Genomic DNA, 21,668 nt, shown 5'->3' with positions numbered 1-21,668 from the left:
CGATTGGGCTTATCAGTCCAGGTTCAACAAAAAAAATAAAAAATGGGGGGGGGGGGGGGGGGGGGAATTGTCACACCATGCAAGGCAATACAAAGTATCCGCCAGTTGCTGTGAAGACATTTTTTTAAACATGCTGCCACCGACAGGACGGGAGGTAGAATGCAGGGAACTTACAACATGAAGTCCTGCTCCCAGCATGGCTGGTCCCCTCGGACTGTGATGGTCGTGCTCTTCACGTTCTGAACCTTCAGCGTCACGTAGGCATTGAACTTATCTGGAAGACAGAAAGAGTTGGCCGTTATAGCATACTTCACAGGTGTTTAACTAACACTAACCAGGTTCAGCAGTGTGACATAATACTTTGTTGAGGCCAACTGATCACAGAACAATGTTATTTTCTGGTAAAATGGAAAAACGAGCTGCTGTATGCAATGATTACAGATGGCATAAGTCACCCTAGTAAGCAAGTCATTCATGTTACCAAGGCCAGTCACATATCTGGTTACATGCAAGAACTGCTGAAATGTTGGCAGGTACAAACAATGGCAGAAATTCATCAGGCCATCAGAGGAAATTAGTTTGAAGAAAGGGATATCATGGAACATGGATGGAATATTTCCAAACTATTGGAAATCAGAATCCTCAACTGTCCTCGCCCAAACAAGTATCACGTTGACATTTTACCACCACACCTTACGGGACAGCGGTACGTTCTGTCAGCCGGTCTGAATTTAGTTGTCAGGGAGACCTATGTGGTTTTGTTTCAGCGACCGCTGAATGTCTGGAAGTCTATTCTCCTTGACCACAACTCGGCCTCCGCAGCAAGAGGGCCTCCTCGATCACTTTCAGCAAAAAAAACATGAGATGAGACTCTTGTCCAACCGAAGTGGGGTGTTTTAGGGTGCTTTCACACCTGCGCTTATTAGTCCGGTTAAATCGGACTCTGGTTCGTTTTCCCCCTTGGTGCGATTCGTTTGGGCAGGTGCGAATAGAGTAATCGCACTTGGGTGCGGACCAAAACAACCGCACCGAGACCCTTGAGAGGAGGACGGGTCTCGGTCTGGTCCCAAACGAACTCTGGAGCGGTTTGTTTGTGGTGGGAATGTGATCCGGCATCGATCCGACCCAACTACCAGGTGTACCCCGCAAGTTTGAGCTAAACGGCTCCTGTAGCCATTTTTATTATATTTTATTCCATTAGCTCCCTTGTTCTGCTCAGTCGTCTGAAGGCAGCACGTCTTCTTTGCAAATGGTGAAGCAGTATAGTATTTTCAGGACAGTTCCTGCACCTACGAATTTGTTTGATCTGACAAACCGGGAAACATAAATGGTGCATACTACATTTATGAAAACGACGTAGATAAGCAGATAGTCCACAGTTAAAACCTGATTGTTTAAAAAAAAAAAAAAATAGTGACCTAGCAAGAACAAAGGGTTCGCTCCGTTACAGTTATTCAGAAGAGTTTGTACGCGGTTCCAACATCAAATTCATCACTTGCGGAAACCATGAATCCATGAGTCCTCCTGTCCTGAAGCACACATTGAACTGACTCGATCACATATTCGGAGCATGTGGACATGGGGTATAAAAATGAATGAATGTAAATGCCCCCATGTCACCGAATTTGCTAAAGCTGCCAAGAAATAAATAAATAAATCAACCAGTGAAACGAACTACCTTGCCATTGAACACCAGCCCAGGAAAAAGGCAAAAGAACACTGCTGTGTCTGAAATACAATTTATATTAATCGAGGTAGGGTGGCAAATAAGTGTATTTCTCAGGAATATCAGAATGTTACCAACCCTATTACCTCTCCAGCTGCTGTGATTCTAGAGCCAGTTGTGCGTTGCCCTGCAGGGGCGATAGCAGACTGTGTAGCCCATCTATGTACTAAAATGGCATCTAAACAGGATGAGCTACACTGCAGTCCTATGTTTTTAACCTACAACTGAACTGAAAGAGCCATTAGTCTACATGCCTGTGAGCTACTGGGTCCCTAATGAAATTACAAGATGTTTGCCGGACCCTCTGATTAGCACATACACTTAGTGGTGGCTTAAACATCAGCTGTGTTTTGCAAAACCACACTGAGCTCGAATGACAGTGAGGTAACTGACTGTAACAAGTAAAACATATTGATATATCGTTATTACCAATAAAAGGAACTTTAACTGTAATCAGTAAACACATTTAAAACCATTATAATATTTAGAATCAACTATGGTGCTATAAGTCAGTATTCATTATGGGATACATTTACTCTTCCAGGCAGAATCACAGCTGCCCTGCTAGTTTTTACAAAATCACATAAAGGAAGTCCATGTACTTAAGTGTCAGTTGATTTCTTTAGGGGTGGTTAAATGTCAGCTTTTATAAAAAAATAAATAAAAAAATAAAAAACAGATGTACAAACTTCCTCTCAAGACTTAATGGATGTGTCCATAGCCCTTATTGTGTCATATGCATTAGTCTGTTTTCTTCCCAAATGGAACAACATTTATTTTATAAGGCAGTAATACAATATTCAAGACAAAAGACAGCATCGATATTGAAGAAGTGGAAACTCAATTAGAGGGGAACTCTAAAAGTAGTTTTCTTCGAGGCAGAGAGAAATAATCCAACTATCTGAAAAGGGATTGGCAAAAGAAGCTTCTGCGCTTTGAAAATCAGTGAGCATATTAAATCTTCATTAAATGGAAACTGTGTACATGCATTTGCCTGAAGACACCGGACTATTAAAGGGTAGGCACACATTGTTTGTAATTACAGATGTTATGCAAATCCAAGGCAATATGAACTATCTGCAATAAAACCATATCGCATTACACTTCCATGAAATAACAGTCATTTATTTTCATTTTAGAACTATAAGAATAGGTTTATAAAAACGCATTGCCAAATGACAAGATGCTGTATAAGTTCTGACAAAAAACAAACAGTCTTTGGTTTACCTCTGCAGTTCACAAAATACAATGAAGCTGTAAGTTCACCGTAGTCCTTCTGGTATTTCTAATGCTTTCCGCTACGCTATTAGACTGGTCACACTGCTGAACATTGCAGCCTCAACAAAACGTGTCCATGCTTTTGTTAGCAATCTGCAGTCAGATAACGGTAATCTATCCTGCCTAGTTTTGCGCAGACACATCAGTAGCAGGTAAACATTAGATTTTAGGACAACGCTTGTAAATCTCTCCCTGCGGTACCCGAGCAAATATTTGCTGGAAACTGGAGGCTCATGGGAAAAGAACCCTCCTTACTACAGAAATCTTGTCTGTGTACTGTGCTCTGCTTCCACTGAACTAATGTGAAGTATCAAGCTTTTCTGTCTGCAAATATTAACACTGTAGCAGTGGTAGTTTCCAGAAAGGTGGCATCTCCGTCTTTTGTAATGGCCTCGTGGAGAGGTCCCAACCTTTCAACGAAGTGCCAAAATCACTGCGGCATGATCTGGGTCAATCTCCCTCTTGTTAATCAGGGTAATTATCATAACACGCGCTTGAAGACAGGCCAGCCTCTTTGATGCAACTACACACCTTCCAGATGGTGTACGCGCAAAGCAGACCACAGAGCACTGAACAAAGGAGAATTATTGAGAATTTATAAAAAACAAACATTGCAAACAAAACCTATGAACATCTGCTCTTGGAAACGGAATCCTCTGTCTCCAATACGGCAAGCATTGGCCGTTGTCTCGTTCAATAAATCCCTTTTGTGTCCAGAACATGGGGTGCTAATTCTTTAGCCTGCCAGCAACCGTCGACACTTCCTTAACCGGAATGAGACCAATATCACTATCTACAGATAATACCTCTTTCATTTGTGACTTTTAAAAAACGTTTTTCTGAAAGATTGCATAAAAACAGACATAAAGGGGTTTATGCTGGTGAGCTACCAGAGGTGGAAAACCCTGGTTCAGAAAGTAGAAGTCCTCCCCGGGATTTTGTTCCAATCATCAGAATTTGCTAATTAGCACAATTATTCAGCCAGGGGGTAGGAGTAATTAGCGAAATCAGCTGGCTGAGTTAATTGGTGGAAGGAACACATGGCAGGACTTTTACTTTCTACCTCTCTGTGCTACAAATAGTAATTCACGCTATTCCCAAATCACCACTTCTTCAAATGAGGTCTATTAATTTCCCCCACGGCAACAAACCGCCTCAATAAAAAGAAAAGCCCATCTAGGGACAAGCATCGGAAATTAGCATATGCTATAAATGCTGTGATACATTGCATTGTATATTGTTTGGCAATAATCTATTTTAAAATGTATCTGTCCCTATCAAATAAACATTAAATAAATAAATAAAATCAACATACATATCGAGGCCACTTTCCAGCCCGCTTTTTATATGCGATGCAGCAGTAATGCTTCGTGGCCTGATGCATCCAAAATCATTATTTGTCGGGACAATTCTGAGGAAAGGTTGGGGGGGGGGGGGTGGGGGTTGGATCATTCTCAGACAAATTCCCAGAGGAGTTTGGATAATGAGGCATGTTGTTGCCATTAAAACACTTCTCTCCCTCTCCCTCTCTCTCACACTCTCTCTCTCTCTCTCGCTCACACATTGTCTCTCTCTCTCTCCTTTCTGTCTCTCTCACTCTCACTCACACTCTCTCTCTCTGTCTCTCTCTCCCTCTCTCTCTCTCTCACTCACACACATTCTCTGTCTCTGTCTCTCTCTCTCTCTCTCGTTCACACATTGTCTCTCTCTCTCTCTCCTTTCTGTCTCTCACTCTCACTCACACTCTCTCTCTGTCTGTCTCTCTCCCTCTCTCTCTCTCTCTCTCTCTCACTCACACACCATCTCCCTCTCTCTCCTTTCTGTCTCTCTCGCTCACACTCACACTCTCTCTGTCTCTCTCTCCCTCTCTCTCTCTCTCTCTCGCACTCACACACCATCTCCCTCTCTCTCCTTTCTGTCTCTCTCGCTCACACTCTCTCTCTGTCTCTCTTTCCCTCTCTCTCTCTCTCTCTCACTCACACACCGTCTCCCTCTCTCTCTCCTTTCTGTCTCTCTCGCTCACACTCACACTCTCTCTCTCTGTCTCTCTTTCCCTCTCTCTCTCTCTCTCTCACTCACACACCGTCTCCCTCTCTCTCCTTTCTGTCTCTCTCGCTCACACTCTCCCCCCCCCCCCCCCCCAGGTACGGCGCAGAAGCTTCTGACTGACAGAAGCAATCGTCGGAGGTGCAGCCCTAAGAGGCCACTCTACTGCAGACAACTCAGAGGGACAGCTGCCATACAGGGGCACAGCTCTCTATGTGAGACAGATCACTGGCAGAACAGGAAACTGACAGCTGTGAGCAGCGAGTGGCGGGGGGGGGGGGGGGGGGGGGGCAGGACGGGTGGTTCTGAAAAACCTCCGCAGCTTTTCAGCAAACGTTCAAACTCCCACCTGAAACCTGAAAAGCTCTCACACAGCCTCAGAGTCAGAAATGTGTTGACTCGTTTCTCGGCTCAGAAACAGGTTATTAACGTCTGGTGAGTCAGACCAATGTTGTGACTAACTAGGATCAACATATTTATTTTGCAGTAATTCCTGGGTTCCACTTCCACTCAATAATTTGTAATTATGCTTGAATTTGGTGAAATGAAAACAAAATCATAACAATGCATGAATCACTGTATGTTTTGCTCAACTGACAGTAATAACGAGTACTCCCTTTAAAACAGAAATTATTTGGGTAGACATTTGAAGGCATAGAGCAAACAACAGGAATGTGTTCTTCTATCAGAAATCCCGGTCCTGGACGGAAGGGCCCCACGGTTTGGTAACTAATCCGGACCACAGCAGTACCGAACGCAACCAGCAGCCACGCAGGGCAATGCACTATTGAATCAATCAATCAATCAATCAATCAATCAAATTTTATTTATATAGCGCATTTCACAGCAATTGTCACAATATGCTTCACAGACAACCCTGGTCTAAACCCCCACAGGAGCAAGGCTAAAGCAACAGTGGCAAGGAAAAACACCTCGTGGCAGATGGGAAGAAACCTCGGAAAGGAACCAGGCTCAAGGGGGAAACCCATCCTCCTCTGGTTGGGTCAGGGTGTAGATTTGTTACCAACATGGTCAGTCAGTCAATGTTTACATTGATCAAATTGCGGCTCAGATGATGGGCATGGCGGTGGAGGGGAGCAGCAGGTATTGGCTCAAGCATTGGCCAGGAATGGGAGGGTTCCAGTTGACCAGGATGAGGGTCACCGCACAAACAAGTGATGGGGCACCTGCTAGTCTGCCTGTTGAGCTGCAGACATCCCATCTCCACCGAGACTTCATCCTGCTTCTGAACTCCCAAGTTCGTACAACGGGGGCTTATAGCTGGGGAGGCTTTTCTGTCTCTGAAGGAAAGTGTGTGCAAGCTGGTAATTTTCCTAACGTAATAAACAGTAGATTATAAATGTTTACAGATCTTTTATTACAACAGGTTCCAGGATTATTTTATTACTTTGCACACTCTAAAAGAAAGCTGATTCATAATAAACTCCTCCTTTTGACAGAGGTGAGGCCCAGGTGCAATTCAACATCTGGCCAATGAGGGTGCTAGACAGCAGAATATGTCCATTTCACAACAATGAGTGTCCATGGTGGGTGTCTTAACCACCAAAGAATAAATGAATTAATCAGCTGATCATTGCTGTTCCAACTCTCAACAGGCTCATATTCCTGACAATCCTTGACGAGAAAAGTATTCCGGGAAGAGGTGATTTGCCCATCATCCAGCTAAAATAGTCCTTGTTTTACCACCACAACACTCTGCGACCTGAAGAACACAAAAGTAAACCATCACGAGAACGGAATACTCCAGAACGCTGTTTCCCCGACCATCACTCAACACCGGTACCGTGATGCCAGGGGGCGCACTGACTGAGGTAACGATAACTCCCAGGTCTAAGATGGCTGTAGCGAGCATCAGCTGCTGCTGTTTTTCTTTTTTTTGTTTTGTTTTTTTTTAAGCCAGCAGGATTACGGGAAGAGCTGACTTTAGCATCCGTTACAGGAAGGGATTAATAAAGAACAGCGTACAGCCACACCCATTTCGCAATTACAATGATCTGGCATCATAAAACTTCCCACAATGCTTTAGCCATTAAGACAGCGTGGAAATGGCCAGCTGGGCACTCACTGGTACGGTGACATGACGTGGGAAAATTTATGACTACAATTTCGCAGGTCAGTAAAGGGAGCTGTTTGAAGAGGGAGCGCTGCGCTCGCTCGTGCCCTTTCCCCGACTGCCTGCGTTTATGGTCAGAGTGGGTCACAGACCCGCAGAAAGGCCTGCCTCGCCTGCACAGGGGTCGGCCACACGCCGGCCTGCCGCCAGAGCTGTGGATTAGAGAGAGGGTGACATAACAGAGGATTTTCATTTCCTGTGTCCTGGGGCGCTATGGCAACTCCCGCCACCTGGTGAGCTCTACCAGCCTCTGCCCTGGCACCACCGAGCAAGCAGAGATATGGAGAGAGAGGCAGGCGCGCGCAAACACACACACACACACACACACACACTCGCCCACAATTACACACACAGACACACACACATAATTAAACACTCACCCCCAAATACACACACAAGTGCTTACCTACACACACATACACACGCACTCAGACACACACACACACAAATAAACAACTGAAAACACACCCTCACACACACATACTGCTGAATACAAACTAAAAATAAACCTCAATAAGTCGCCAATCCATAATCACCATGTAGATTTCTAATCCCAGATGGGGTTAACCTACAGTGTCCCTTTCATTGAATCTATATCCTTCTGAAAACACACACATATGTACACACAAACACACACAAATGCATGCACACATACTATCATGGTCCACTGAACTAGGGTTCAGTAATAGAAATTTGGAAGTAACCTAACCAAATCACCATGCCTATTTTGTTTTTTTTACTATAGTGAGGAGACATAGCCTAGAGTCAACACAATCTCTCTCACAGCACCCCATCAAATAAAGTCACCCGACAATATTTTGTTTCTTGTTGAAACACGGTTCTGTGAAAGACAGACATATTGACTCAGTAAGGACTCCCCACACAAGTCTGGACAAGTTGGGCAAGAGAGCAGGGCATGTCCTCACAGCCTTCCCTTTGATCTTCTCACCCCTAAACATCCAGGTTATGCCTGGTAGTGTCCCTTAAAACAGGAGTGCACAACAAGGGCAGATTTGTGCCAACTTCTGCTCTGAATTATTTTATCACCTCAATCATATCTTGATCTGACCATCAGCTGCAGCAGCAGCAAGACTGCAAGTGTATCCTAAAGAGTTTACTGTGCTCAAGTGCAGGAGTTAATCAGCCTAGTTCATAGAGCTGTCAGAAAACTAAGGTAATCGGCTGGAAGAAAAAAACAGCAAGAAGACCAGCCCTCCAAAACCAGAGTTGTGCGCCCCGGACTTAAGACTTGAAATGAATTGTGTCACTAATGGCTTTTTTTCTGACAGATTAATTTGCTTTCCAAATGTACGTAGTCTGCTGTTCACTTTTTATCAAGAGGTGTTTATGTGTGTGTACTGGTTTGTGTGTTTATGTTCTGATTGGGGGTGAGGGGGCGTGGTTTTGGACGTAAGATGAGGCACCTGTCTGTTTCTCATCCGTATCTGAGGCTGTGCTGTCATGGACACGAGTGGACGGTCCTCTGACCTTTGAGACAGTGACTCAGAGCACCTGCCGCTGCCCTCCCACTCGCCATTTCAAGAGCATTTCGTCTGTTGTTCTCATGACGACCAACGACAAGAAAGGGCCCCTTCCCCCCTGCTCCCCCCAGAACACAACATGAATGATGCCTTCAACCCTTTCAATAGACCGCCAATCGAAAGGTTAAAAATACATGTGGTGACAGGTATTTAGCTCCACACCCTAAGAACATGATTGGATACAGAAGGTCAATATGGCCTAAACTATACATGAAACAGAAATCATCCTGTAAGAAACAAAAACAAAAAATACATTTCATACAAGCTCTGTACCCACCAATGCAGATCCTTAAAATCCAGAAAGATCCTTCCTGTTTTAAAGAGGACAAAACTACCTCGTTTAGGGAGCCTAACTGTGCAGCCTGTGAAAGCTAAAGATATCCTGTTAACTCTGTTTGTTTATTAAGTGACAGAATAATCCTTTGTGTACAGTTTAAGGATGTATAATCACTTGACCACAGAGGTAAGCCAAGTCACTACATTCCGTGTTTGCTTTGATTTCTGGGTGCCAACCTCAACAACTGCAGCTTTTGCACCTTGAAAAGAAAATCAATGAAATGTACTTTTCACACCGCAAAGCTTGCTCTTAACTCCCTTGTGTGTATTTGTTTGTTTTCTTTCAGCACCTTTCAGCTTTCTTTCCTCACCGCCTGCTTTTCTCAGTTGTGTCACTTTCAAAATAGGGAGACTGCTTATTTGTGGACGGCATCTAACTGAGAGGAGAGAGCAAGGCTATATTATTAATGCACAGCCACATACAGCCAAGCAGGAAGTTTACTCTCGTACAACTTACACAACTTACTACGACTTATTCTTGTAGAACAACCCGGTAACGAGAACCAAATTAGCGAAGGAAAAGTGATATTGTGAAAAGGCTGTAACAAGCACGCTGCGGCGCTAGCAGGTGTAGCCAAATCTCCGGAGGGTGGCACCCTGGGGTAAACAAATGAGCAGTCGTGCGCGGCAACGGCGCTAATGAGCGTCGCCCTGTGACAACAAGTTCCGCTACCAGCGCCCACGGCGACCGGGTAATGTACCCACGGAGACCGAGAAATGTATCCACGAGGCTCTCAGGGGTCTCCTAATTTTGTTGGCAAGGGCCTTTTGTGTAGCAATTCAAAGCACACTTCCTCTTCTGCATGAATGTGAGGTGAGGGGGCACAGAGAGAGAGAGAGACAGGGAGGGAGGGAGGGAGAGAGAGAGAGAGATAGGGAGGGAGAGAAAGTGCAACAGAGAAAGAGAGGGTGGGGGAGAGGGAGACAGAAAGTGATAGAGGGAGGGAGAGATAGTGATAGTGAGAGGGAAGGAAAGAGAGAAAGGGAGGGTGAGAGAGAGTGCAAGAGAGCGCATAAGAGAGAGGAGGATGTGGGAAACTGTTTTCTTGTTCTACTCTGGGGTTTCCTGTGGTCCCACACATTTATATCACCAGTCAGGAAACCCCATTCACCTCTCCCTGCACATCTACTGAGAACACCGACTCATCCACATGTGCATACATAATATTCATGCACACAAGCAGCCACTCAAACATAAATACATATGCATATATACACACACAGGCACATAAGCAAGTAAGCCAGTGTATGCAAACAAACACACACACATGCACGCACACACACACACAGGCATGTAAGCACACACACACACATGCACACACACACACACACTGGCATGTAACCACACGCACACACACAGGCATGTAAGCATACACACACACGAACACATAAGCACGTAAGCCAGTTTGCACACGCACGCGCACACACACACACACACACAGATAGTAAGCACCCATTCACACATGCGAGCAGCACAATTTAAAGCCACCTGGACAGAAACGTGACGCAGAAAGCCTGCACAGGGCACAGAGAAGTGCACCAGATGAAAGAAAGAAGGAGCACTGGAAATAATTCAGTCACGCAGCCTCCAAATCCAGCATTACATCCTTACACTACAGCACACAATAAGCCGTCACATATAATCACATTTAAATGGGACGGCATGCCGCAGAAGATTACAGATCACCCATGACACCAGAGCCAGTCAGTCTCTGAAGATGACACTGTGTTCAGCGTCTGACGAGATGCAAACACAGGACTCCGAAGGGATTCGTCACAGGCCTGTGAACAGCGACCGTTCCTGGGGACTGCGCTCGGGCGCGAGCGTGGCCAGGCGACCACGCCCGCGGACAGAGATCCGCCCCGTCCTCCGTCCCCGTAGGGCACTTGACCCAAATCGCTTCAAGTAAACACCCAAGCCACGTGGGAGGAGGGATGAAACCGTAAACTTGAGCTGTTTAAGCAGGCCTGCATAAGTGGGGCCTTTTCATAAATAAGTGATGTCTTCAAATGCTCAACGGTTCTGCACCAGCCCTGGGTTTTGTTGTCCACACCCATTCCCACCCCCGCTCAAACTCGTATATATCTCATACATTATTGATCCCCATCGATTCCTTTGAGAGATTAGTCATAATGATGCGGCCGGCTGTTGAAGCAATCTTTCTCCGATTTGGCTCCTTTGGCCCATCGCTTACGATCGTTTAAGCGCAAGTCAACACGTGGAAGAAAACTGCCACTGGAGTTCAAACTTTCAACTAGGCTGCGCTGTTGGCCACACCTACATCAGTGATGTCAAAGCAGGTATTTTTTCCCATTCACAGCTGAGAAAAAACCCCCGGTAATGACATCACTGATTGGGTGTAGCTAAGGCAGCCGGACATTGATTTAGGACTACAGACGCTTCGCCCCTCTTGTATGTTAGGGGGGCGTCAGGGTGTCTGTATCTCAACAGGGTCAGGAGACAGGAGGACAGCCCAGACCACACGGTGAGATATCTACTGTTCCTCTCCCTCCTTTTGGTAAGCACCATAGCCAGGCTCATAGGCCCAGATAAAGACATCACCAGGTTCTAACCTCCACAGCAATTACATGCCAAACAAAATATTAAAAAAACCCAGGTGAACCCATGGTAGTAATATTACATGCGCAAACCATTCTCCATTTGAGTCATATTCCGCGCATGGCAACTATAAATGTAGCCATAAGTTACAAAGAGAAAGAGAGAGATAGTGAGATAGAGAGAGAGAGTGAGTGTGTGTGTGTGTGTGTGTGAGAGAGAGAGAATGTATGTGCATGTGTGTGTAACACATCTGGGTCAAATACGTATTTGTTTTGCATTCAAATATTTTTCTGTGCTCTATTGATCTTGCCTGGTATAATTGAGCCTGCCAATATGACCAGAAGGCGGGGTTCGCACTTTTTGAGAGTATTTCATTGGTTCCAATACACCAGACAAGATCAGTAAAATGTAGAAAATTATTTGAATTCAAAACAAATACATATTTGACCCAGATCTGGTGTGCAAGAGAGATTCCTTGTCCAGTCTTTCAGTACGTGGAAGCAGCAGCTGCTAGGCAAGGGGCACACAGGGTACAGGCAACAGATGGTCCTGGGTTTACAGTATGAAATGGGTCTCCGGTCAGTCCAGCGCATTTAACTGATACATCCATCAAGCCACCTCTCTGTCACATGACAAGGACAGGAAGCAGGCTGGCAGAGAGTGAAGCTGCTCTGTGGGTGGCACAAATTGACCATGATGAAAAGCTGGCCGTTTTTCCAATCGCACAGGCGGATGGGTGGTGACATCATCGGGCACCACTCCATCCACGGGGAAGTGACATCATTTCTGTGATGCAGCAATAAAAGACCTGAGACCGTAAAGCCAGACGATGGTGCTACCACTGCCATTATAGCAGAGGCTGAATAATGATGATTGACAATTATTCTTCCTTCTGCTTCTTCATTCTTTTTCTTCCTTCTTCATTCTTATTCCTTCTTTTTCTTCTTCAGAAATTTTGCGCCACTCATAAAAATGACATTCCATCTGCCAATCACGGTGGCACCCCCTCATTCTCCATGAAGTAGGCCTCCCACCTGGGGCAACCCCTCCAGCAGGGCTGCACCCTGGCAATCAGAGGGCCTCTTGTCCACTCCCAGCTCCAAGGGAGGAGTGGACCCCACATCGTGAAACCTTTCCTCCAGGCACCCTCTGTTCCACTGTGCTACAGCAGGGGAACCCTTTCCGCGGTCACTGAAATGTCCAGTTAAAGACGCAGCAGATATCCAGAGCGCTCAAAGGGTTATAAAAATTCAAGAAGTTCAAATGGAGAGTAATAATACTGAAGGGAAGTGTGAAGGCATGTTAACATATAAACGTATGCTATTACACTAAGTGTTCTATTTAATGGCCTTATTAAAAAGGTGGTGTGCAATGAGCCCTCTTGTGAGTTGTTTGACTCTTAGCTTCCTTACACCAAGATTCTGTTTTTCCTGCTTTTGTTTCTAAACAATATAACTGACAACAGAATTTTCAGTTGCACATCTTGCATGTTCTTGTTTGAGATTTTCAGTGAACAATATCGCTTTGTATTAAACTGTTGTATTAAACTGTTGTTTGCATTTGTTCAACTGCACATTGTACACTTATATTGATGATTTTGGATTAGTTTATGTCATTGGGCACTGGTAGTGAACATTAGGAACATTAGGAAAATAACCATGGCAACAATAAACAAACAGAAAATGGCAATAAAGTCACAAGATAATGACAAAGCAAATTTTGCTATGAGTCACACAAGCTTATATTTATCTACTGTAATAACTTGGTGAGGACAAGATAAGGGTTAGTTATTGTACTAATATGTAAAACCATACAATTGAAATGGGGTGTACTTTCTTTTTCACATTACTGTATTGACGATTTTATTCTGATTTAAGCCGTTGGGCATTTGTCCTGGACATTAGGACGTATAATAATCACCATGGATACAACAAACAAATGGCAATAAAGCCAGTGGCGTGACATAAAAGTCTGAAATTTCATATTCCCTGATGTGAGACATGTTTATGCGCCACTGCGGTTCACTGCTCTGGAGGGGGTTCAATTCTCAAACCACATTAAAAGTTTTCCAATGACTTTCCAGACAGGTGTAAATGGATTCTGTGACAATCGTGAGGCTCTTTCGGCTGTAACAGAGAACGCTGAACGCTCTGCCCTTGTTCAAATCGGACTGCGAGGAAGGAATTAGACCTCTGACAGCAATCTGTGAATTCAAAAATAGTCTTGCTCATTCTGAAGACAATGAAAAAGAGTTTTTTCCCCCTTCCTGGGCTTTGAAACTGCTCAAACTGTATAATTCCCACATAAAACTGAGGAATACAATACAGGATAATCAAATATAAAAACCCATTTTGGACAATCACTCAAATATTTAAATATGTATTTGTGGTGTCAGTTAAACCTATAAAAAACTGCAATGATTATTTGTTCAAAAAAACATCAGCAGAGGTAAGGTTTAACCACCTACCACATATACCTACCTAACACAGGGTACAACACATGTATTGGTGGATACTTAATGCTCCACAGCATTTAAAAATGAAATTTCCACATAACGAGGGTGATCTTTTAAAACTAAATGTCCTTTAAAGACATTTTGGGGCCAATGCATTTCAGTGCAGACAGTTAGGAAAGTGAAAACAGCATGTAAAAACAGAGGAGGCTGAAAAACAGCAATGTCTGCATTGGTCTGAAGAGCACACAGCAACCGCTACTACCACAAACATAGGCTCTTATCGGGGCCAAAAGTGAAATCAGTCATTACAAACTGCTGCGTATTCCACAGCTGCCACTGAGAAAATAAATGACATCACTGCCGCCAAAGCCCGAGTTCAAGGTCACTTCGAGGTATTTTTACCTCAGAAAAGTGACGTGATGTTTTCCATTCACAAACTCGGAGCAGAGAACTGCAGGGCGGTGAAAAGACCGGCGAGGTCAGTCGAAACAGCCTGCCAGGCTCGACTAGGACCTACCCGGCTTCTTTCATTCTTTCTGACCTCCTTGAAAGACAAAAAAGACTATTTTTAAAAATCAAGCTCACCCTCAAAAAACACAATCCACTTTACAGAGGAGATGATGGCACATTAATTTTTTTTTTAATACAACGCAAGCACGAGTGGAACACAAGAGACAGAAAACACCAAACCCTGCTTCTGTCCCAGAATCCATCCCTTCCATCCCAGAATTCCGTACAGCTTCACCCACAAGGGCTAAGTTAATGTCCTCCTTCACTGTACTGCGCTCTCACAAGCTCTCGCAAGGCACCGTACAACAAACGCAATCCATCACCGTCCGTCGCCGGCTCCAAGCCCAGCTGGGGTCCGCGGCGCGTCTGGTGGGCGGGGGAGAACCAGCGTGAATCCGGCAGGCCCGCTTAACGAACCCGGCTCCGTCCGCCCCTCGTTAATTACCGGGGAAAGCTGGCTGTCAGGGCCAGCCCAGTTCTGGTTGCCGACGGAGATGCATCCTGCCAGCAGGTGTTATTTATAACAAGTCATCCACCAGAGGGGCCCGGCAACCATTAAAAACCTCAATCCTGTCAGAGTGGGTTGAGTGGGAGGGGAGGGGAGGGACAGGGGGCCTGTTTGTTTGGCATTTGTATTTTGGCTTGATGAATTGGCAATATTGGCCCTAAGGAGAAAATCTCAACACACCTTCCGTTTCTCAGTCCATTACGCCCCACCACCCCCCCCAATTCTTCCGGCAAGAGATTAATTCCTCCCACATGTGCCTCCATATTGTCAAGCCCCCATTGTAAAACAAATATTTTTTCCTCACAATTGGAAATTCTCACTTTGCGTGTCCCTGTTCATCACACAGGGGTTCCTGTTCATCACACACGGGTTCCTGTTCATCACACAGGGGTTCCTCTTCAAACTCCACGGCTAATTTGAGTGAGCACCGGAAAAGTGCAAGATGAGAAGAACCTCACCCAAATTAGTTAGAGCGCAAATCACTGATGTCAGCAGGCTGGTCCAAACACAGACAGCTGTTGATGCATGGAACAGTTTACCAAGTCCTGTAGTGCAGCCAGAGACCCCAAGGCTGTTCAGGTCCAGGCTTGACCAGACACTGGATACTCTCTCCACAGTAGGTAAACGATGAGTCTAAATGGGCTGAATAGCTTGTTCACACTGTTATATATTTTATGGTATTATGTTCCAGATGGGCTAAATGTCCTGCTCTCCCCATTATATGCTCTTGTTTTTTTGTTAGAACATGAAACATAAGAATATATAATGAGTAGAGCAGGAAGAGAAATGATGCATAAAAAAGGAAATGACTCATCTGAAGGCAGCAGAATCAACAGACTTTCCCAACAAGGAACATCTGCTTCCAACTACAAACAACAAACAATATCTTTCAGGACAGGATAATAGTCCATAAACATTTAAAAAAAAAAGGAATTTAAAAACCATTCCCTGTTTGTGGTGAGATGTTGCCAGATGGTAGCACAAAATCCCACTCTGAGTATCCTAAGTATAAGGCAAAACATCTCCACTGATGGCCACCTCGGACCCTCCATACAGGCAACTAAGATTAAACACAGAGCCAAGCTGCCATGCATAGATGTAGGCTAATTCAGGAGAATTCTGCACCACAGTGATGGACTGATAAGCTCCCTCACAAAAAAACAATGAAAGCACCTGTTTCTATTCATCCCACGGCCTAACAAGCCTTTCTCAGGCTCTCGAGGGTTTCCTGCTACTAATGTCATCTATTGTGCCACTAACTTCATTTGGATAGAGCTTATCTCAGACTGCACTAACCGATCGGGGGGCCTTCTACTTCTGCAGGTTCATAAGTAGATTCACCCACATTAAGAGCCAGCATCTGAGCCTGCTTTGTCCATCACACTTTGCTTTTCAAACCACAAATGTGTGCTCCTGAAGTGTCTTTTTTTCCCACTGACAATCAAACTTGGACCATGCTAGTGCTGACTGTGGCAGTAGCTCCCTAGGACAACACACTTCCTACAAACTCTACTGGACCAATCAGCCGCTGAGTTTGGAATATCCACGTTAATTTGACATTCAAAATTAGTACAGGAATTGTACATGCTCAGCCTCAGAATAAACGCGGATATATTATTTCTTTAAAAAGAAAATACATTTAAAAGAGCTGAATTAATTTCTTCACTGATTTCTTCACAAGGTGAACAAAGAGTGAAGTGTAAACTGAATATGAGCTTTGAGCATGATTTGGGCTGAATCTGATTTCCATGACAAAAGCCCAGCTACTGTGCTGTACAGTATGCGCATCACCAGAAGTCATCGTGTCACCTCTGACCCCGTGACCGGCACAGCAAATCCAAACCGAGAGGAAGACGTCCATCTTTGCGGTTTTGGCGCATCATCAAGCATAGTAGGGCCTATCTCCCAAAGACATGAGCAAGTCTCCCGTGGGGATGGAAGGCTGTCCAATCAGATGGCCCAGGCTGAAATGGCCAGCCTGCTCCACAGCCTATTCAGAGCATTAGCAGTGTGAAAGGTCAAATGGAAGCAAAGGCCGTAAAGCTTCACAGGGGGTTTGAAAAGGACTTGTCAGTTAACTGGTGTACCGTAAAGCTGCAGAGGATAATGAAAGGAAGGTAAGAAATTAACAGAATGAGGGAAGAGGAACCTTGCTGGGCGCCCTGAAGAGAGTGAGCATTCATACAATCAGACCTGTGGATGGACCCGTTTCCTCCTAATATCAGTGTGTGTGTGTGTGTGTGTGTGTGTGTGTGTGTGTGTGTGCATCTGCGTGTATGTGTGTTTGTGTGTGTGTGTTCGTGTGTGTGTGTGTTTGTGTTTGTGTGCATGTGTGTTCATGTGTGTGTGTGAGCTTGCGTGTGTGTTTCTGTGTGTGTTTGTGTGCATACATGAGTGTGTTTGTGTGTGCATGCGTGCGTGTGCACATATGTGGGTGTGAGCCTGACTCAGCTCCTGTGCAACAGCCCATACTGAACAATTACATTAGCCAGGGTATATTACGGGCACTGCTGTACTTCCCCTGACATTTGGCTGTACATTAGTAACACAGGTTAAAAACTGAAGCAATAAAAAGCTAAACAATATCTACATAAAACCTGGTCACTTCAGTCAACACACACACACACGTCTTTCATCAAAGACGAAACAGCCTGGAAAAAAATAACACCCACAAAAACATCAGTGGTGACAGAGCTGAAGTTTGAACAAAATTTTCAGAAAGTCATGATCTTCGAAACCCACGTAATCACTGAAATCACTACTCAGGATGAGGTAAAGCGGATCAGAATGTGTTCTGGTAACGGCAGTAAAAATGATACAACATTACAAGGCCGTAATCTGGCAGCTGAAGTTAGTGGAAGCTGGTTTGTGCTTGTTACTGTAACACCTTGCGAAGACAAGAATCCGAGAGATGCCATTCCCCGCTCAGTGGGTAAACGTGGCCTTTATCAGACACAACAGATGGCTCTTAGGCAAACAACACCCAAAGTGAACCCAAGAAAAAGAGCTGACTGGTGAACAGGGAAAAGAAACAGCAGCTCTTCCCACCCCAGGGCAAATAAACCCTGCAGCCTGCCTGCTCAGTTCCTGAGGACCCCAATCTCATAGCGCAAAACCTGCACAGGCGGCCACTCTGCTGCCCGACACCACGGTGAACGGAGGGAGAAGTGAGGAAATTAAATTTGATTATGCTTATCGCTTAAGAGCCATCTTCCCCCTAAACTTCATCCGGTGCACAGACAAGTTCATCAGTCAGCTGCCTTTCTTCTCCCTCTTCTTCCTCCTCCTCCTCCTCATTCACTACTTTCCATTTTCTTGCTGCTGTAAGGGCCTGTTGTCAAAAAAAGTTGCCCAATGGTCTCAATATTTCTGCAAGTCACGGCATATTTACTGAACCACTGATTATTCAGCTAATTTTATCACAATAACAATTTACTATGGATCCATTAGAATCTGTGTGTGGCCATCACACACAACTGGATGCGTTCCTCCATACTCATTCCATCATTACACATGAGCATTAATAAAGATCATTTGTGATCTAATTTTCTCTCCTGGGACCTTTCTGTGTGGTTTGCATGTCCATGCTGGTTTCCTCTGGGTACTCCGGTTTCTCCTTCACAGTCCAAAGACAAGCAGGTTAGGTTACGTGGAGAGTCTAAATTGCCCCTAGATATGAGTGTGGGAGTGAATGGCGTGTGTGCCCTGCATTGGACTGGCGAGGATGTATTCCTGCCTCTCACCCAATGCATGCTGGGAAAGGCTCCAGCAGCTCCCACGACCCTGGCCGGGAATAACCGGGTGCAGATGATGGGTGGATGGAATTCTATGTAAATGAAGCTGCATCCGGTGCAGTGCCCTCTTCAAAAGCAGTGTGTGGTGGAGAGCACTGTCAGGACATGGGGCTCATCAGCACAAGCAAAAGAAAAGGAACTTCCTGAATCCAGGAGGCAGTTTCTCAGGGGGAAGTTCCGCAAAGGCTGCGTGACGCCGCGTTCGATTTTGCGCTCAGTCGAACGGAGGGAATCGAATCATTCACCTCCCCCGACCTCTCTCGCCAAAGCGCACGTGTGCATGTGAGACGGTAAAAAGGTATGTGCGAGGGAACTCGCGAATAGGCGCTCGCACGGTGGTGCATGAGATCCTCCATACAAGCTCCCAACAATCGATCCTCTCGGGCAAAGAGCTTCCGGATAACTCTGTGCACTACAACAGGGTTTCTGAGTCACATAATTGCTCTTTCCTCAGCTGCTGCAGATCGGCATCTAAAAATATCGATGAAAAGATGAGATCTCACACAGAACTAGGCCCGACCCTTGTACAGTCCACTGTATATGACTAAGCAATTTTTGAAGACACATGCCAGATGCTCTTGTTTCCAGGAAAAAAGCTAGTGTCTGTGCTGGACATTCAAAGATAAGGTTTTATTAGATTACCCGCCTACAGATAGCTTAAAAGCTACTGAACATGCGAAGAAGGCTTAACGGACCTGGTCGGCCAGCACAGAACATACGGTAATTTGCTATTGAACAGTGTCTTGGACTGAATAATTGAATAGCTTACAAACACAATGGGCTCTCTTCCCCTCTTCATTTTGCCAGGATCATTCTTATGTAACAGTCCCCGCCTACATCTGTTTCCATGACTGCCACTCAAATTGAATCAGGCTAATTGCAGGTTACCATCCCATAATACACTTTGGCTCTCTGGAAACAGCTTTCTTTTATAAATGTAGCAGGGTCCATAAGACCACCGGCTGCCTCCCGCCCAAACAATCTCTCAGAACATCTTCCTTCCACACACCACACAGCACATCCACACGCACGCATGTGCACGCGCACGTACACGCACACGCACACACACACAAATCAATTCCTAATTCCAATTTCTGGAACCACTTCCCCAGTGATCAACCAGATTCTGGAACCACTTGCCCAGATTTCACCAGCACTTAAAGGGTAAAGGTTAAATCTTTACAGCAACATCTGGGTGTGATCAGGCATGACCATTATAAAGGCCATTGTGAGATACAGACAAATCACACAATACCCTTCATAATGAGGACAACAATATCACTGCCAGTGAGAGTCACTGCAAATGTAGATACAGGAATGATATACTGTTGCACTATATGGCATGCAGCCATAATACGAGCCATCAGTAATGCTTGTATTATATCATTATAATATATCATATGATATATTAATTCAGTACTATAAATGCATGTACTGTACGTCCAGAGAGTCCACATGAGTGACGTAGTACAAGCCAGATCTGACACTGAAAGGATTTCCCACTCTTTTTATATTCATATATGCCGTACTCTGCTCCATTATAGATGAAGAGCTGTGTTTTCTACTGCTTGGATGATTTATACTGGTGAGCAGTTGAGCTGGTTGACAATTGGTTCCAACAGGCCAATAGCTGACGATGCTGACTTTATTTAAGAAGGGACAAATCACTTTCAGGGGTTTTTGATATCGTTTCTGTGCAAGTATGCAAAGAATGTGTGAAGAATATTTAATACATTTATAGAAGTTTCTGATGATCTACCAGCTAGTGAAGGTGCAATCAGAGAGTTTGTCGTCTTAAGTAAGATAATTAACTTCAATCAAGCAGCTCATATACGAAAAAAAATCTGAAAGATCCTTCATTGCAACATATAAACAATGTGGGCCAATCAGAGAACTACACAAAAATATTTTTAAAACCCCCACAAAGTGAACACCATCACCCAGAAGCTTGTTGGGAACGCCAGTTGCACTTGTCTTTAGCCGGTCTTACAGAAAGCCGTGGGGACAAGAAGCAGGTGGTCTTACCTGGGGGACCCTGGAGCATGGCTTTCTTAACTGAAAGAGAAAGAGAAGAAAAACAGGTCAGTGATCCTGAATGTTTCAACTGCAGTGGGAGCGTGGCACCCTCTAAAAAGCTCCAGCATGGTAATGAATCATGCACTGTCTTAATTGGGCGGGCGTAAGCCGCAGCGGTGCGTACCCCCCCTGCGCTTCCCCCCCGTCCCATCAGAGCCACAGAGCCCAAACCTGCAGCTAGCTCCCACAGCCTGTAAATCATTCACCCTTAAACGGACAGAGTGAGCGCCGCGTCCGCCACCCGCGATCGGCGGGCCGTAAATGATTCACGAAGGCCTGCCTGACTCCCCCGAAAGCCCGGCTTTAAAACAATGAGGGGGGGGGGGGGGCACACTGCAGGGTAGCAGGAAAAGAACCCAGCAGTGTAGGTCCACAGGTACGGCACGTTTCAAGTTGCAAGTTGCCATGGATACAAGCATCAATTAATCTTTCCAATGAATCATGGGGAAGCGAACAGGAACTCTTCCAAGGGCTGGAATTAAAAGGTCCTGGCTGGAATTTTTGAAAAAGTAGCTGTTAACGCAAGAGTGCTCTTCATAATGTCACAGTAGCTGTGGCTATACCACCTGAAATCCAGCTTCTGTGGGGCATGTTAACACTTGGCACACAATAATAATATTACTTTACAGAATACAGAAAGCTTGATATCTCAAAAGCTTATTTTCTCTATGGAAAATCCTTCATCCTGAATTTCAGACACAATA

At 45.0% G+C, this 21,668-nt stretch overlaps 1 protein-coding gene across 1 annotated transcript in view; it reads right to left on the bottom strand.

The window, feature by feature from the left end:
• The window catches only part of LOC118213035 (protein unc-13 homolog B-like), a 68,747-nt gene that overhangs the window by 25,752 nt on the left and 21,327 nt on the right, over positions 1-21,668 (bottom strand). The window contains exons 3-4 of the mRNA XM_035391635.1: positions 20,914-20,943; positions 175-274 (exon numbers count right to left, since the gene is read on the bottom strand). Coding sequence (XP_035247526.1) covers positions 175-274; positions 20,914-20,943 — 130 coding nt within the window. The remainder of the gene's footprint in view (positions 1-174; positions 275-20,913; positions 20,944-21,668) is intronic.

This window comes from Anguilla anguilla, chromosome 14 (assembly GCF_013347855.1).
Source record: "Anguilla anguilla isolate fAngAng1 chromosome 14, fAngAng1.pri, whole genome shotgun sequence".
NCBI classification, from domain to species: Eukaryota; Metazoa; Chordata; class Actinopteri; order Anguilliformes; family Anguillidae; genus Anguilla; species Anguilla anguilla.
This window is presented reverse-complemented; position numbering and strand designations above follow the sequence as displayed.